General features: G+C 36.9%; 1 protein-coding gene across 2 annotated transcripts in view; it reads right to left on the bottom strand.

Moving 5' to 3' along the window:
• Positions 1-17,550, bottom strand: part of LRIG3 (leucine rich repeats and immunoglobulin like domains 3) — a 40,851-nt gene that overhangs the window by 4,856 nt on the left and 18,445 nt on the right. The window contains exons 4-16 of one of the 2 annotated variants that reach the window (XM_071552333.1): positions 14,713-14,847; positions 13,937-14,080; positions 11,685-11,828; positions 11,229-11,372; positions 10,669-10,812; positions 9,263-9,343; positions 8,540-8,611; positions 8,128-8,199; positions 5,429-5,592; positions 2,246-2,566; positions 1,430-1,711; positions 528-980; positions 173-331 (exon numbers count right to left, since the gene is read on the bottom strand). In XM_071552333.1, the coding sequence (XP_071408434.1) occupies positions 173-331; positions 528-980; positions 1,430-1,711; positions 2,246-2,566; positions 5,429-5,592; positions 8,128-8,199; positions 8,540-8,611; positions 9,263-9,343; positions 10,669-10,812; positions 11,229-11,372; positions 11,685-11,828; positions 13,937-14,080; positions 14,713-14,847 (2,315 nt within the window). The remainder of the gene's footprint in view (positions 1-172; positions 332-527; positions 981-1,429; positions 1,712-2,245; positions 2,567-5,428; positions 5,593-8,127; positions 8,200-8,539; positions 8,612-9,262; positions 9,344-10,668; positions 10,813-11,228; positions 11,373-11,684; positions 11,829-13,936; positions 14,081-14,712; positions 14,848-17,550) is intronic. The other variant, XM_071552334.1, reaches the window with a different exon arrangement.

Below are 17,550 nucleotides of genomic sequence, written 5' to 3'. Positions count from 1 at the left end.
AAAAAGTTCCTGTTATTATCCTCTTGAAGCAATCTCAGCAATAAATTCCACATCATCTATTAAACTTCAGTAAAGATGCTTTGTTAGTGTTATTTCTACTAGGCAGAAAGACAATAGCCAAACTGCGGCTACTCAAGCAACATGGAAAATCTGTTTAAGATTTTATACCTACCGTTACTGTCTCTTTGCTGCAAGAAATACCCTCCCACAGAAGACGTGAGGAACTGATGATGACTGCCATTTTCAGATGAACCATATCCATCCTGCCTTTCAGCCAGTGTCCCCTGGGATGACAGGTAACTTGGAATGTCAGCAGGCAAATTTGTTTCATCTGTGGGGATGCAATACACACACAAAACCCATCAGTATGCTTCAGTTTTAGAAGCATTTTTAAACTTGTCAGCAAAGCACTGAAAGTAACAAGTAATTCACTCTTTTGATTCAAAGCACACAAACATTCCTACAATAAAGTCACTGCAAAACAACTGTAAACACTCCTTTCAAAGGCAAACTCTCAGTTTACACACCTGTATTTGTGATGCTGCAATCTTCATTTCTTCTTCTGGTGTGGTAGATGATGACCACCCACACCAAGGAAGTGCCCACCACACAGCAAACCACAGCTATGATCACAATACCAACTGTGGCCCAGCCATCATCATCAAGTGATGGGCCAATGTTTTGAGGAGAATCACAGGTGGGAGTAGGAATTACATGAAGACGGATGTTGCCTCGTTCTGTTCCAAGCGTATTAGACATTTCACAGGTGTATTTCCCAGCATCTTCCACATCAGTGTCCACAATAATCAGTAACTGATTGCCTGCAGCAAAGAAATGTCTTTCTGTTACCACGAGAGGGCTGTCATCCTTAGTCCAGTTCAGTCGGGGTGGAGGGCTGCCACCAGCAATACACTGCAAGACTGCAGTTTCCCCTTTTGTTACAGTTCGATCCAGCAAAGGCCGCAAAAATGATGGTGTTTCTGAAAAGAAGGCACAAGACTTATATCCTAAATGACCTTACAAAGATAAGAATATGTTCCTTTCCTTCAGAGTTCAAGAGGAAAAGCTAAATTAATTGCATTAGTAAGGCCTAATGAAGCTTACTCTGATTCTCAGAAAAATCTCAAGGACTTTGAGTCTACAATTTAATTTACTTGTCAGTTGATCAGACCTATAGATGCTTGATTACCTCAGAAGGCAAAAAGGCCAAATCATATATGCTTAAGGCTGCAGAGAACTAGAATAAAAATGGCTAACCAAATGTCACAAGATCAAAAGTTAAACAAGATCTACTGTCTCTGAAAAAAATTAAAAGCCTCTTTTCCCCACCCCCCCACATATCACATGTGTACACACTGAGAAACACAGCTAACTTTTATTATTTTTCATCACAATAGTATTACACCATTAAGAACTGCCAATATCTTACCTAGTACTGTTAATGTTGCGTTAGCTGAAATACTTCCAGCAGTGTTTTGAGCTGTACAGCTATAAACACCTGTGTCCTCAACCTTTACATCAACAATAAAGAATACATCATCTTCAGGCATGACATGCATGCGCCTCTTGCGCGCTGCAGGAAAATCTGTTCCACCATCTTTCTGCCAAGCAATCTGTGGGACAGGATGCCCAACTGCAGCACATTCCAAACGTGCCATTGTCCCAGCTCGAATGCTTAAGTCCATGGGGATCTTTGTAAATGAAGGCAGCACTGAAGGAAAGTTAGTGATACCAAAATGAATACATGAAACATACTTTTTTTGCACAGCATTTTCTTAACACCCTTTGTCATCCTAAAAATGCCAGAGAAGCATAGAACCTAAATTTATCAGTCTCCAGCAGAGGGAAAGGGAGGAAACTGAATTATGTGAGACCCTCTAGATCAAAATCTCATTTCTGTGAACAGTCTCCTACATGACCTTACCATATAACCTTGAAACAAAGCTTACCTTTACCTCCTGTGAAAAGATTAATATTTTTTTCCATCTTGTAATACAGACCTTGTTAGTTTTACTATGAATCGGGTATGTTACTGTTTTGACCTATACTACACCTCAGGACAATGGAACCGGAAGTAAAACTGAATGGTCTGATCTTGGAAGTAGATGTATCTTTAAGAAATAACCTCAGTATATTAAGGGATCTTTTAAAACATGCAGATGATGAGAATGGAAAAACTATGTTTACATATCTTGATTAAAATCACTTTACTTTTCAGTCCACAAGCAAAAAGCAACATACTTACTGTTTACTGTAAGTTTGGCTTTGACAGAGTAGGATGAGCCAAAATGATTTGAAATAACACACTGGTATTTCCCTTCATTACTGAATTCCACATTGCGCAGTCGAAGGATGGTAGTGTACTCCATCACTTCACCTCCCTGTGCCCGGAGGTGTGCATAATTCTCCATTTCAGCATCTTGCAGTAATTCATTGTCTTTCTTCCATGCAAAAGTCATTGGGGAATCACTGCTGCTGGCTGCCGAACACACAAAACTCAAATTGGAGCCTTTGATTGCTGACTGGGTTTCTGGCTGGACAGTGATCTGTGGCTTAGGAAAATCATCTGCACAGAAGGGAGAAAAAGTAACAGAGGGGAAAAAAAAAGAAAAAAAAAAAGGTGAGACCTGAGGACTTTTCAGAAAGAGTTAGTAAGCCTTACTTTATAGGTTTGAGAGAAAAGTCAGGTAAGTATTTATAAAATGAATACACAATGCTTTCCTTTTAAATTTCACTAGCCTTAGGGCATTTAAAGATGCTGCATTTATGAGTTTATTGTGCCAAGTCATCTCTTATTGAAGAAAAGCACATTTAAAAGCAGACTGTGTGTATAGTTTAACAGCAGCACCAAAGATGGAAGAACTAGCCCCTGAAATCTGTAAGAACTATTCTGAATGTCAATCACGAAGCCTACCCTTCATCTTTACAACACCTGAGGCTGCTGTGAGTTTTTCTTTATTGAAAGCACAGTTCTTCTGCCATCCGAAACTTTAAGTTATAGTGGACGGTTTTACCCAAACCCACAAACAAAAAATAGCGCACAGAAGTCAGTGTTGCAGTGATCTGTGGCTGTTTGGTCCAAAGGGGATGAAGATCACTTAAGCAGGGCAGCACAAAAGAACTTCAAGAGATTAGTTTCTGAAGGTCCCTTTACTATTGGAAAGTTACCTTCACAGTGCCATGTTGTGGGTTTACAGAATTAGTTGCCTTCTGAATTATTTACTCCATTGCACATACAAAAGGAGTGGGTAATTAAATGCCTGGTCTCCCAAAAGCAAAAGCCTTAGCATATTCCCAACTTTCCCAATGTTTCCAATCTCCTGAAAAACTTCACAGGAACTGCTGGAAAAGCGCCGTGGCCCAAATATTCCTCCCTGCACAGAGTCCATTTTTATCTAGCCCCTTTGTCTCCTTACATCTCACTTGTGCAGGAAAAACGTATCACAGTCAAAAGTGTCATTTCCTTGAGGAACCTTCATGCAATGTGTTATAAAAAAAGCAAGATGGACAGATAGCCTCACCCTGAGCTGCCAGCAGAAAAAATTGCAGGTCTGAAGCTGTGCTACAGTTATGGGGCAGCATGGATCTGGGACTCTAAGTATGGGCCTTAAGAATCTTCCAGGTCATTAATTTTTCATGCCTCATACCTGTACCTCAAGTCTATTTGCAAATTAAGTTGATATTTTCATTGACTTTGCACAGTGACAAGCAGGGAAACCACTGTAAATACTTAAATTAGCCTTGTGAAAGGAGAGGAGAACACATTTCAATCTTAATTATTTCACAGGAAGGGGGGAAAAAGGTCACTCGAGCATATAGTAGAGAATACTGAAAAAGACACTGGGATAAGACTATCATTGTGTTTTGCCAGAACAAAACAATTTGAGAGCATATTTGAATGAATGTATCACAGAGACACACATATATAAAAATATTATGATTTAGACAAGAGACAACACACTTTTCTTAAAAATTCTATAAATGCAAAAGCAGCCATTGTAAACTCATATGGCAAGGTGTGTACCTCCAAATGTCTAGTGATAACACACTAAAGATTTAAGTGAAACACTCAGCTGATTGTACTAAGAGATTTTAATTACTTCTGCATGACAATTACATTAAGTATTAAACATAAAAACTGACACTTAGTACATTCCTTTTTCCTAATACATCTTAAGGAGTTTGAAATGAGTTAATTAAAAACAACATTCAGCAGCTAAAAGAAAGATCACAATTTGTTAAACCCAAGGACATATACTTCATATATACTGCTTTGGCCATCAAGTAATTGTTAATTTCCTGCACTGTCAACCTCTCCTTTTCAGCAGTAGCTAGTATCTACTCATTATTTATTAAATGGTTGACTACTGAGACAAGGGAGAAAGCAACACTTCTGTACACTATTTTATACTCTGTACCTGCTTTCCCACTGAAAATAGGATATGAGTAGCAACGGTAAAAATTAGGCAGTTATGTCTCCTATGAGAGGAAAATTATTGAGAAGACAGTTACTGTTTTGTCTCCAAAGAATACAAAGTTTGAATTTTCTTTAGTAAGAAAAATAAAATGTGTTCAACAAAAATACATGAAATCCAGTTAGCTTTTAATTTCCTGGTAATTTTGAAGTTCCCACTTTATGTACCAGAGTACTCACACACCCTTTATTCTGAAACCTTAGGTTCACTTTGCTTTAAATAGAGAACGTAACATATAGGTGATAATAAATGCTACTAAACACACATAGAGAAATTTCATTAAGGCAGATGCTATCACCTCAATTTCTCAGGTCCTAAAGTAAAAATATTTTATTAGCATATCTCACGAACTGAAATACAAAATAATCAGAAGTGTAACTGCTAATCAGATATTTTTAAATATCTATTTACATACAGGCAGTAACTCACTTAGTCCAAACAATTCTTAAAGTAGACAACAAGTATACATAAAGAAGGTCAGAGGTGAGGTCCATATGGCTTTTTTACCTTCAAATATTCTCAGCTCTGGGATAACGTCAAGACTAATGGAGTATGAAAATAGTTTACAAATAACCAAACCAAAAAATTGCAACTTAATTTTGCCAAAATATGGCTCTCTTAAAGATCACAGTTATCTAAACAGTATCTGTCTTTTAAATCTAGGAACACATACATTTACCACCACAAGTACCGAGCTTTCACTTGAATGCTTATGTGAAGTACTATGTAAGCAAGCTGTACATGAAATAAAAGCCAAAAGACCATCACTCCCTGTCTTGTACAAAGTCACAAGCTTTACAAATCTACATCACAGTTTGGGACTGAAAATGCTAATAAATATCAAATCCTCTCCATTTTATTACAGAAATCAAAATATATAAAAAAAACAACAACAAAAACTAAGTATACAGTAAAATTTGTTCTATGGAATGAGAAATAGAGGCTATACTCACCACAGACAAACCCATTCAGGCTGACAGCAAAAATACTTCTCCCTTTTAGCAGCTGAGGATGTGCGCAAGTGGCATTTACAAAACTCTGGAAGCTGTTCTCTGACATCCACTGTGGTAGCCATTTTAACTGGCAGTCACACAAGAGACTTGATGTGTTGAGGTGCCTAGGAAAAAGCAATTACATTTAAAGCCAGCTTGCTTGTTTTTTTTTATTTTTAACAGAGATCTGTATGAGCACACGTTAGTAACAAAACTAAATTCTTTGAGAAAGACAGCATTATTGTTTGGCTCAGATGTAGTGATGCCATTGTCATGAGTCCTACATTCTACAAAGCAGGTATGTCACCTGCTGAACTCCCAGCTTCTGTTACGAGTTCAGGCAAACAGGCATGTTTGTAGTGTCACAGGTACAAAACTACAGCCAGCAATAGGACACACAGAACAGGCACGGCAGAGAAGAGTTCTGAAGGCAAGCACTCTGGAAATCAACATTTCAGACAGTTTCATTCCCTCATTTACCTTGGGGAAGATATTTAAAAAGGGGAGTGGGGAGACAAAGAATAGTAATGTGTTGAAATAACAAGTGCAGAACTTGTTAGCAGTTTACCTAACCTATGGAAATAGCTACACTCACAGAGAAAAAAAAAACAGAAAAGGAATATTCTAGTAAGCATCTAGAATCAGGAGTTTAAGCAAAGGAAGTTCTCAGTTTTGGCTGAAAACTCAAAATCACCCTTAAAAAAACATACTAAAAACCCACATTCAGTAATAAAATACCTCTCTTCAAATCTCACCTATTCTTGAAAGAAAAGCAAAAATAATTTATGGATCCAGAGAGATAAACAGCTTTAAAGATAAATGAAGACATAGTCATTCTTGATTTTTTTTTTAAGAAAGAGAAGAGTGTCTCTGTTCTCTTTTCTAACACTAGCACTGCATAAAAATCCAGGGATGCCAGCTTACCAGTTTACATTGAGATGAAACATGCCATCTTTCACTTAAGTTCTAGGATCACTCTGGTTCTTCTTACGAGGCAGAGAAATCACACTTCTCTACTCTGATATAGTGGGCATCTGTCATATTTTCATATTTACTCTCTAGGGGCCTCAGAAAAAATTACTACATAGGAATTTATACTAAACAATCTTACTTTCAGGAAAGTACTTTCTATCATCTGTCTGTATCTTCCTCAGACATAATGGATGTCTACAGGTGTCTGAAGAGAAGTACAGGAAAAGCAATGACAACAACTCTTGAATAGTTACTTCTTTGAAGTGTTCAGAGTCTAGCACCTTGTACCATCTTACACCTTCTGGAGCAGTGTTAGCCTGTCTTTCTACCACATTTGATCACTTTTAAAATAATCTGTATCAATTCCTCATTGTCACCACTGCATTTCCAATTCTCTTGTGCCAAACCAGCAACTGCCCTGAAGCTGGCTGAGCGAGTTCAGCAAAGAAACCAAGCAATATATCCAGAAACAACTTTAGGAAGAGGAAAGGCAAAAAAACCCTGGTTATGGGTAGAAGCATGGCTGCTGTTTTCTAGAGCAGCTGAAGCTACACCACAATACAGCTAACTTCAAATTGAACTTCAAATGGACTAAATATTGTCTAGATACAATAAAGAAATATTTTACAGTTCAAACAATCATACACTGCAACCAACATGTGGCATGGTGGAGTGTCCAGACTGGAGACTTTCAAGACACAACTGGACATGGTGCTAGATAACCTCATTTAGCCTCTCTTTTCAAGGAAAGGCTGGACCAGATGACCTTTTGAGGTATCTTCCAATGTGGGCTGTTCTCTGAGTCTATGGTATATGTGAGGTTCTTTGCTACTTTCTCTACAACACTCAGCATGGAGTAATTCTGGAAGATGAAACAGAGAGCCAGCTGCTAGAGTGAGACTTGAGTCTGAAGAACACAAATGAAAAACTCCAGACAAGCTTCAAGCAGTTTCTACTCATAGAAAGCAGCACCATTTTGTTCTCCAGCTTGTTGACAGATTATCTGGAGAGCAGCTCAAGGCAACAGGTTTGACTAGCAAAGGCTTATAATAATAGACAAAACACCAGATACATGCAAGAGGAAGAATTAGCTGTGCTCAAAACAAAAGGAACAGTGACAGTGTTGTTCTGCATCAATCAATGGAAAAAAGGGTAAGAGGACAAAAAGAAAATTCTCACTAGAAGAATACATTTTTCCCAATGATCACTTCACAGCTTCTCTGAAGATCTGCCCTTTGCTACTACAGGACAGAAGGATCCAATTACAAGCACTGACAAGGAGGTCTTTCCCAAAAATTACTGCATTTCACTGGTACAGTAAAGCTTAGCTGAGTGATAGCACTGCTGATCTTACACCATATTACATCAAAGTCTTCCTTATTTAAAACCTATCAGAGATTAGTTAATTTAGAAGAGGGACTTTATAGACACCATATGTAGCAGAAAATGCCACCTATCCTACAGTCTCTTATTTAAATACACCCATCCTTTTAAGAATAAAAAAAAACCAAAACAGAACAAACCACTGACATAACCTTTATATGTGACTTCACAGAGATTACAGGACTTTATCACTGTATCAGACAACATCTTACAAGACTATTATTTATATATAAATCATATATAAGTAATATGTGTATCTGGATATATATGTTTAAGTGAGGTGATGCCTTTTGATACAAACTTACAATTCTTTGAGTTTCTTCATTTGTGAAAATGCATTTCCTTGAACTGACATAATTGCATTGTTACTTAGATCTCTAAGGAAAAAAAAGAAAAATAACATTAGAGGAAAATACTAATTTATTAAATCAAATATATTTAAAACTCAAGGAATAGTTTGCTATTTTAGTGATATGCAAAGGATCTTCAAGCTCAAAAATGAACAAGACACAAAGAGTTTTATAGCATGCTTAATACGTAACACTTTCTAAATTCATTCCAAAATACTCAGTGTTACTCCAAAACTGAAGAACCTCCTGTAGCAAGTGAATTTCATTGAAAGTCACAAGTAAGGCTTGTTAGTTCCACTTCTATTTCAACTAGTATCAAAATTTATTTTTTCCAGTTTTTGGTTAAATGTGAATTTCTACCACTTACAAGTGCTCAAGCGCATCCAAACCAGTAAATGCTTTCTTCGTAATGGATCTAATCCTGTTTCCTTGGAGCATCCTGAGAAATTTAAGCACATGATGCAAAAAAGATGCAATTAAATCAGTGCATTTCTGAACTTAGTAATTGCATTTTAGGCATTTGTTTCTAAACTGTGACTAATATTCAGCTTAGAGCCTTCTCCAAGGCACCAAAATGCCTCACATCTGAAGGATTAATTTATTCCTTTGAATCAATATCTAGATTTTACAATTATTTTAGAATACATTTAAGGTGTACAGTTAACTGATATGGATTATTCTAAAAGTATACACTTAAACATCTTTTTATTTCATAGATCTGCATTTGAAAATTTCAATGCAATGAAGCCACTTCCACTGGATGCTGCATTACTTCATTAAAGACCATCCCTGCCACTATGCTGTTGACATAAGATACACTTATTTTTTACTATGAGAAAACCTCATTCTTTGATAAATATTTCTGTAAGTAGTAATAACATTTCAGATTAGTTTGAATTGAAAAATCTGGAATTTCTTTTAGAGAAAAAGGAACATCTTATAGAAAACAAAATGGTAAGTAAGAAAAAAAAATCATCTCAGCCATGGAAAATATAGGATCATTAAGTGTTGGGCTTGTCCCTTGAAACACACATAGTCTAAGTTAATTTTTTAAGGAATGATGAGATATAAATATTGTAGCAATACTCACAGCTTCCTAAGTTTATCTAGTCCAGAGAAAGCACCATTCATATCTTCAATAGTCCATGATATTTCGTTGTTTTTCAGATCCCTGTTTAAGAGGGGAGGGCAAATCAAACCACAAAGCTATTAAAAAGAACAAGGTATATACTTTTCAGCAGCACATTTTATTTGAAAAAAGGATTCTAAAATAGCTTTCTGGTAGGTTAGTTTTTTGTTAAGTTGGTTTCTGTGACTTTTTTAAGAGAAACTTTTCATGATCAATTGTATCATTTCAGTTTTTACTGAGAGACTGAGTCTTAGTACTTTTGCAACTGATAATTAAGAAGATCACAAACTCAACAATTTTCAGAACCATCAGCAAACAAACCCACATTCCCTACAAGGCCATTCAGATAAAGGACTATCATAAGAGAAGGAACATCCCAGGAAGGGAAGGGATCAACTGTCATCCCTTTGACAGAAAACACACTCATGTCTTTTTAAGTTCATAATATTATCACATACAGAACACCCACAGAATCATTTTTACATCTCAAAACATCCACAAGACTCACTATCTGTGAAGCATAAAGAGATTAGTCTACAGAGTGGTGTGCCAGCAAAGAATCAACCACACAGGACCAGAGAAGAAAAGAAAAATCTAGGAGGAAAAGCCTAATACTTAATTCCTAGATGACTCCCAATTCTCTGACTTCACTCTTTATGATCTACAACTGTTTGTGTTCTTAAGAAAAACACAGTATACACCCCTCTGAACTGAATCTGTGCTAGATGCCCAAAGTGTGAGTATGTGAGCAAACCCCTGAAAGTAAAGTGTTCGCATCCTTTTCAAAACCTAGAGGAAAAGGCAATCCTTTCACTCATCTGGCCAACAGATGGGTCAATGGTATGCAATGGGACAATTTTAATGAAGCAGAATATGTTTTGATTAGTTTAGTTTACTTTGTTCTTCCCCTTCCTTTAAGAAAAGCCATTTCAAAACATGATCAAATACATATAGCAATTGTCCAGTCCAGTCATCTCCATCAGCATTCACATTAATACACAGTTTTAAGTTTCGTCTTATTTCTACCAAGAGGGAAAACGTTGATTCAGTTAAGACGCAACCATGTTCCAGATCCCTATCCTCCTGTGGATAGCTGCCTTTGAATGGAGACATGCCTTTCCCATAATAATGTTACTGAAAGTTTGTATAATAATTACCACCATCCATCGTGCACAGCATTAACAAAAGAGGAACTCCTCACTTTCCCAACTATTCTGAAGAGAAATCTTACTGTAAGAAAAACATATGCTAATCAGGGGAAGGTAACAAAAGGTTCTTGTATATTTCATAAGGAAAAGAACTAAACTATAAACACTGAGGGTTTTTCTTAAGTTTTTTGACCTTACAAATTGAGTTTGTCAACTTACAAAATCTGTAGACTGGAAAGTCCCCTGAAGGCACAATCAGCAATGTAATTTACTTTGTTGTTTCCAATATACAATCCAACCAACACGCTTAAACCAATGAAGCTTGAATCATCTAATCTTGCTAATTGATTGAATGTCAAATCTCTGCAAATTTAATAGGGAAAAAAGCATTTTAATGTTCATGCTGCAGTGCTTACTTAACTCAGTTCAACCATGGTGATTTTTTTGGGGGGAGTACATTTTTCCCCTTACAATTATCACAAAATCTGCTATACTATTTCTGACCACACAGCTTGTGCATTGTTTCAAACAATTCACAAATTGCTGTAGAATGTATTTCTTTCATTTGAAAATGACTGTTACAGCTTTAGTACAACTAGCACAGTGAAATGAAGCAGTCACAGCTGACTTCAGCTTCTTTCAACAAAATTTAACTCCCTCATACAGAAAAGTTGTCACCTTGGAAACTTTGTTATGAAAAATTCACAGATCAGTGGTAAGAAGCTCATGCTTTAGCATGTACCTGGCTTTCAAAACTGGAACATAATAAAGCTACTCACAGCTCACTGAGTTTTTGGCAAAATTCCCAGGCATCAGGACTGATCCTGCTGATGGCATTCTGACTGAGATGCAGTTGCTGCAGCATCAGCAGGCCATAAAGCCAGCCTTTGGTTACCTCTGTTAAGTTGTTATGGTCCAGCTGCCTACAAACACACACAAACAGAAAAAGGACAGAAGGTTCATAAACTCAGCAGTGTGCTTTGCCACATGTCCACATCTGACTTCACGACACTGGCTAGATAGCTGCAGCCTTTATTTACACCTAGAATTGTACACATGCATTCAGAACGTGCTGCCCTACACATTCGATACAGACTGCTTGCTGCTTTTTAAACCACACCAGAACAATTGAATTCAAAAACATCTGTAAATTTTACCATGCAATTCTATTAATTCTGTGCCGTTCTACTTAATATGTTATCAGCAGAACCTCCCAGCAAAAGTTTGATACTTACAAGACTTCCATGTTGGTCAAACCCCAGAAAGCACCATCCATGAGCCTTGTAACTCCATTTCTCTGCAGCTTCAGTGATTTCAAAGCTGGAAGTCCTTGGAAAGTAAGGCCATCTATTTTTTTGATTTTGTTGCGATTCAGCTCCCTGCATCAATAAAATTTACTGTTACAGCACAGTAATTTTACCTGCATGTCAACAACCTTTCTTCCCTCTCTGGAAACAGACCTTTTTTAAATATTTTTCTTGCACATAAAACAGAGACAAGAAGGAATAAAAATCAAACATTTTATTGTAGTATGTCCTGTTGTACCATGTTAATATTGTTCTGCCTTTCTGCTACTTAGGACAAGTACTTGGTAGTTCCTTGATTTTCAGACTTCAAGAATCCCTGTAGACCTAGAATGTCACAGTTAAGCCTGTTCACAAATTCAAAAGTGAAAGCAAGTCCTTTGCATTTATTCAGCAATAGAGTTGTTAAAGTTAGCTTGTAATTACAAGAAATAATTGGTCAGAAAGAAAAAGTTAATATTTTTGTTGTGATAACTAGGCAAAACTCAGTATCCTGGGAGACGCCTCTCTCTTAATCCGGAGCCAAGCACTGATTACACATTTCTCCCTCCTTCTTCACAACTAGTTACACAAAACACCTTTCCTCCTTCTCAAGCGGTCTTGACACTCACTCTTCTGCCACTACACACACCCTTTGCAGGTCAGAAACTGGGACCACTCCTGTGATGGTGATATGAGGAACAACTAGCTGGAGGGCGGGCTGCAGTGGCAGTAGTATCCAATGCTTAACTCCAAACCCCACATACACCTCCAAGCAGCTTTCTGACTTACGTGAAAACGGAACTCTAGCCTCACGCAAGCACAAAGAACTATGTTAACTGTTTTTGTAACAGGAAATTGTGGAATAGCCATCATTTGCTAAACTAACAGTTTATCTATTAGTAACAACTGATACATAGTACAAAGAGTCAGAATTAGACATTGCTAAGAAAAGGCCCTCATATAACGCATGATCATTTGCTCCCTCAAGAAAGTCTTAGATCTACCAAACCAAGAAGAATCCTCTCCTGACAAAACTTACTTCCTCATGCAAAGTAAAGCCTAAATAATTCTCTTTCCATAGTTACACCACCACTGTTTTTCAGAGTCTCAGCCCTGTAAGATTTCAGCTCTCCTCTATGGCACCCTGATACAAAACTGACCTGGTAACACAGACCTGATAGAGAACCCTACTCCTCCTCCTGTTTATAAATATGTATAAGCAGTGAAAAACCTCCAGTAAGAAGAGGCTTCAGTTCCTTCTCATTCCTCTTCGAATACAAGTTTATAGTCTTCATTGTAGATAGCTGCCTAGTATAACTAGGTCAGCATACCAATTGTGGATGAGTTGAGTGTTTTTAGGCAGGAATATTACCAACATTCAAAATTTCAGTTGACTCTGAAGATCAGAAAGTCTACCAAGATCATCAAAAAAGCTTGACCTTTGCAGGGCTGTTCTCATACTCTTCTACTGAGACTTGAGTCAAATTCTTCCTGCACTTGTATACCAAAGATACACTGTTTCCAGATGTGTCAAGCATCCTAACACTTCAGTGTTCTTATGACTTTCACTTTCAAAGTTAACCTAAGACAGTTGCCATTTTTAATCCTTGACTATCTGATATGGAAAATAATTATCTAGAATTTGACAAAGTGTTGCCCACCCCCATGTCCATTTCCTGGACACCTTGTAAGTTTTATAATAAAAAATATTTCCCAATCTCATATTAAATAACATTATTCAGTAAAGCATTTATAAACAGCACTGTACCAGTGAAGCTGAAGGTCTATTTACTCAAGTATATTGCTTATTGTCATACCTTCTAAAAGCAAATTAATTTCCTTCATTTCACCATGAAAGCATAAAATAAGTAAATGACTGCTGCAGAGAACTATGTAAGTTTATTTCACTTACTATTTTCCCCATGCTTTTTTACAGGAATATTGCTAGTAGCCCTTCTCCAGTCTTTTTTTTTTTTGTTTTGTTTTAATAGGCAAACAATTTTAAACATAAAGGCTATTCAGATCTCACCAACATATAAGACTATTTTGTTCAGTACAACACCGCAGTTAGTAAGGGTTGTAGTAACATATTTTCTGTGCCTGTCCCACTCTGTCTCTGGTTAAATTAAAGGTTAAAGTTCAAGCACTGCCAGTGCTTTGGAAAACCTGAAAACAATTAGTTAATTGTACGTTGCACTTACAGGTGCTGCAGATAGGAAAGTTTAAACATCTTTTGAGGAATTGCTGAAATTTTGTTCCTGTTCAGTTTCAATACTTGAAGTGTGGTAGACAAATTGTCAAAGGTACCAGGATCCATGGAGGTTATTCGATTATTGTTAATATACCTGTTGAAACAATGTAGAGGAGGTTAAATTTACAGTTACTTTAAAAATTAATACCAAGTAGTCGGAAACAAAGCTCTTCCCGTTCTTACTCATTTATAAATGGAAGTTAGTTTATCACATCAATTAGAGCTCTTGACAGCTTATTCTATAAAACACTATTTTACCACCAACATTTTGCTCCAGTTCAGAGGAATATGATAATAGAGGAAGATAATATGATACAATCCCATTACTTTATTCTCACTTAGTATAGCTCTGGCATTGCAATATTCCTGAGGAAGGAATCAAAGTAGATTCACAAAATGTCTATCAAACTCCATGTAACTTCAAACTAGCCTATACATGGGGAACTTAAATTCATTTTGTTACATAATTATTTCCTCTTGAGATACACCTATTTGTTTCATCGAAAGATGATAGCATTTTTTATGAACTAGAACATCTCACTATAACAACCCATATTCAAGTTAGCAGCTTATGTTGAACTGCAAAGGTGAAAGTAGAAATATTTAATGTTGGTTTAATTAAAACAAGATTTCAGTACCTTAACAAACAGCTGCCAACCTAAGTTTTCCAACAAGTTTTTGGAAGGTAACCAGCAAGAGAAAAAGAAAATACGAAGTTTTACTTACAGATACTTGAGCTGTAATGATGGAAATGATGACATTTTTAGCTCTGATATGTTGTTGTTGCTCAAGTCCAAAGTTTCTAGATTCTGAAATGGCTTCAGATGTTCAGACAAAATGTTGGCAATCTTGTTACTGGTCCTGAAATTTAAGAGCAGTACACGAAAGACAGTAATTTCCAGAGCAAACACCTGTTAACTATACAACTCTGACAAGAGTTAGTTCTTAATTCCTCTACTTGAAAATAATTTCTCATTATAGAAAACTATAATAAAGTATGTTCTCTATACATAACACTAAGTCACAAATTGGAATACTCCAAATAACTACTCATTAATATTTCTTAAAACATAAATTCCATGAAACAATAAAAAAAATGCAATATAATCCAATAACTGCAATTCACTGCTTTTAAAACAAAATGTAAAACTCTATAATAATCTGTTTCTGAACAGCAGAACAGTAGTAGTGCCTGGTATTTGCATGGAACAGTACATCACAGTACTGCAAAGAAATGAGATTAGATTTGTTTTCTATTTTAAGCAAATTAATATCCTAGAAGCTAGACATAGTGCTTCAGGCTTTTTGAAAACTCCCTTGGCATGAAAGCCAGACAATTTCCAAAAAAAAAAAAAAGAGCTAGATTAAAAAAGATGGACCCCTTCTGCAAAACATTCTATAATTGTGCAATTAGACCTAGTATTTCATCCTATAGATATTTCTCATGAGTTGGCAAACAACCAAATTTCCACTTATTAGAGTTCATTACAGGGGTTTTGGACTTCATGTCAGGTCAAACTTCAGCTAAGCAACCCACCCAATTCAACAGCAAGTAGTCTGCAACTGTTTAAAGGCATGGGTACCTAGTCTGCCTTAAGGAACAGCCCTTTCTTCACTTCCAATGGCATGTGCTTTTTCCAGCAATCATATTTCCTGTTCATACCCAGCAACCTACCAGTTTGTCCATCTCAGTTGCATAATGCACAGAATCATACACGCTTATCAGCAACAGTAACAGGGTTTGGGCCTAACTGCACATACGTAAAGGCAGATCCATGACCAAGTAAACAAACGTAACCTGAAATGATCCTTTACCTTGGGAAGTTCAAGCCAGCTCTAGCTATGGTATATCCTGTACCTTTTATGATCAACTATCAAAATTTAGGAGCCTTCCCTAGTTCCTAGAGATTGCAGGCAAAAGCACTTTCAGTAAAAATATCAGCAAGAATGTTGATTCTGGGAGGTATTCGCCTTTACTGGAAATACGTGCTCTGGATCAAATAGTAAGCTACACATTAGGGTAGCATGGACAACCCTCATGTATTCAAGGGGTGCGGGGGAACAACTGCTCAAGACAAGAAGTCTGAACTCAGAAACTGAATCAGAAGTTAGATTAATGGGCTTTCTGAACACACGTGGGAACGGATAAGTGATCTTGCAGCCACTCCACCACTGAGCCTGTATCGTGTTTCATTCCTCAGGCTGTCTGCAGAGGTACACTGCATTTTTTAACTCTTAGCTGAAAGTATTTATAATAAATGGAAACAAATTACTTTAATAAAAAACAACAAACACCACCACCATGTGTCAGTTCCACTGGTCAAATAAGACTGTGAGTTAGATAACAGGTCATAGAGCCTTGCCTTTATGCATTAGTTTGTTTATAAGGTAATTACTATCAAGGTATTAAAACTGCCAATTACTTGAGCGACGAATAAAATTTTCCTTGCAGTAAAAGTCTGCTCCAGCAGAAGCCAGCAATTTCCTGAACTGCACGCCTCCCTAAATTGCAGTGTGAAAGTGTTCAGTTATAAGACAGCTTGCACAGTGCTGTCTTTGTGTCAGCACTGCTCCATAAAACAGAAATTCCTCACAACTGGCAGGATAATAGCTCCTGTATTACAAAGTTTAGTTGGACCTAATGGAACCGAATAAAACAGCCTTCAGATTAGCACTTTACACTAACTGGCAAATTACCTGACACAGACCAGGTTACAACAAAAACAACCAAACAAAAAGAACCCCAGCTTGTTTGTTTCAGGGAACTTTTTTTTTTTTTAATCAGAGATGGTAAGGTCATATTGTGCAGACAAAAGAAACTTCTTTTGTTCATTAAAACTGCACTACACATGAAAGGCCTAGTCCATTTCACAACAAAAATCAAACCAGCCTTCACTGCACCTCCCCACTTACTCATCTTTGTAGAAGTTACTCAATTGCAAAATAGCTCAGTGGTTCACTCCCTATTGCTCCGACAGCTTCATCCAGTTTCTCTTCAAAAAAATTTAAGTGTGATAATTCACACCTGGAAGGAGGTTAATCAGCACTGAAGATACCAAAGTAGTTCTACTTTAAGGCAAAACTTTAGTTAAAATGAGAAACTTCAACTCTAATTTGATTTTTCTTCATAATCATAACTTAAGGAAATCAAATAAAAACAACCTATCTTCCTTGTAACTGACAAATCACCATCAAAATCAGTCAAGAAGAGTATGTTTGACACTCCAAGTTTATCTAATTGTCAGAGCAGAAACAAACAGTATGTTGACACAATGATATATAAGTTTGTTCACTTAGGGGAGGCTGGGGGGAAGAAACCCTAAAAGAAAACCTCTTCAGAGAAATGCTGTTATTGCTGTGCCCAGACAAAAGGAGCTGCACACACCCCACTGGCTTAATTTCACAATTAATTTTAAAGGGGAAATCAGAGGAACAGAGATCCTCTGCAACATGAGAACCTGCACATCAAGTTCTCCCAGAAGCAGACCTGCAGCAATTTGATAACTATTTCTTCACGTGCAAGAACAGCAACATGCTGCAGCTTCCTTACAACTTCTCTTACAG

The sequence above is a fragment of the Pithys albifrons genome, chromosome 3 (assembly GCF_047495875.1).
Source record: "Pithys albifrons albifrons isolate INPA30051 chromosome 3, PitAlb_v1, whole genome shotgun sequence".
Taxonomy (NCBI): domain Eukaryota; kingdom Metazoa; phylum Chordata; class Aves; order Passeriformes; family Thamnophilidae; genus Pithys; species Pithys albifrons.
Note: the sequence above shows the minus strand (reverse complement) of the source record. Positions and strands in the feature narration are given on the sequence as shown.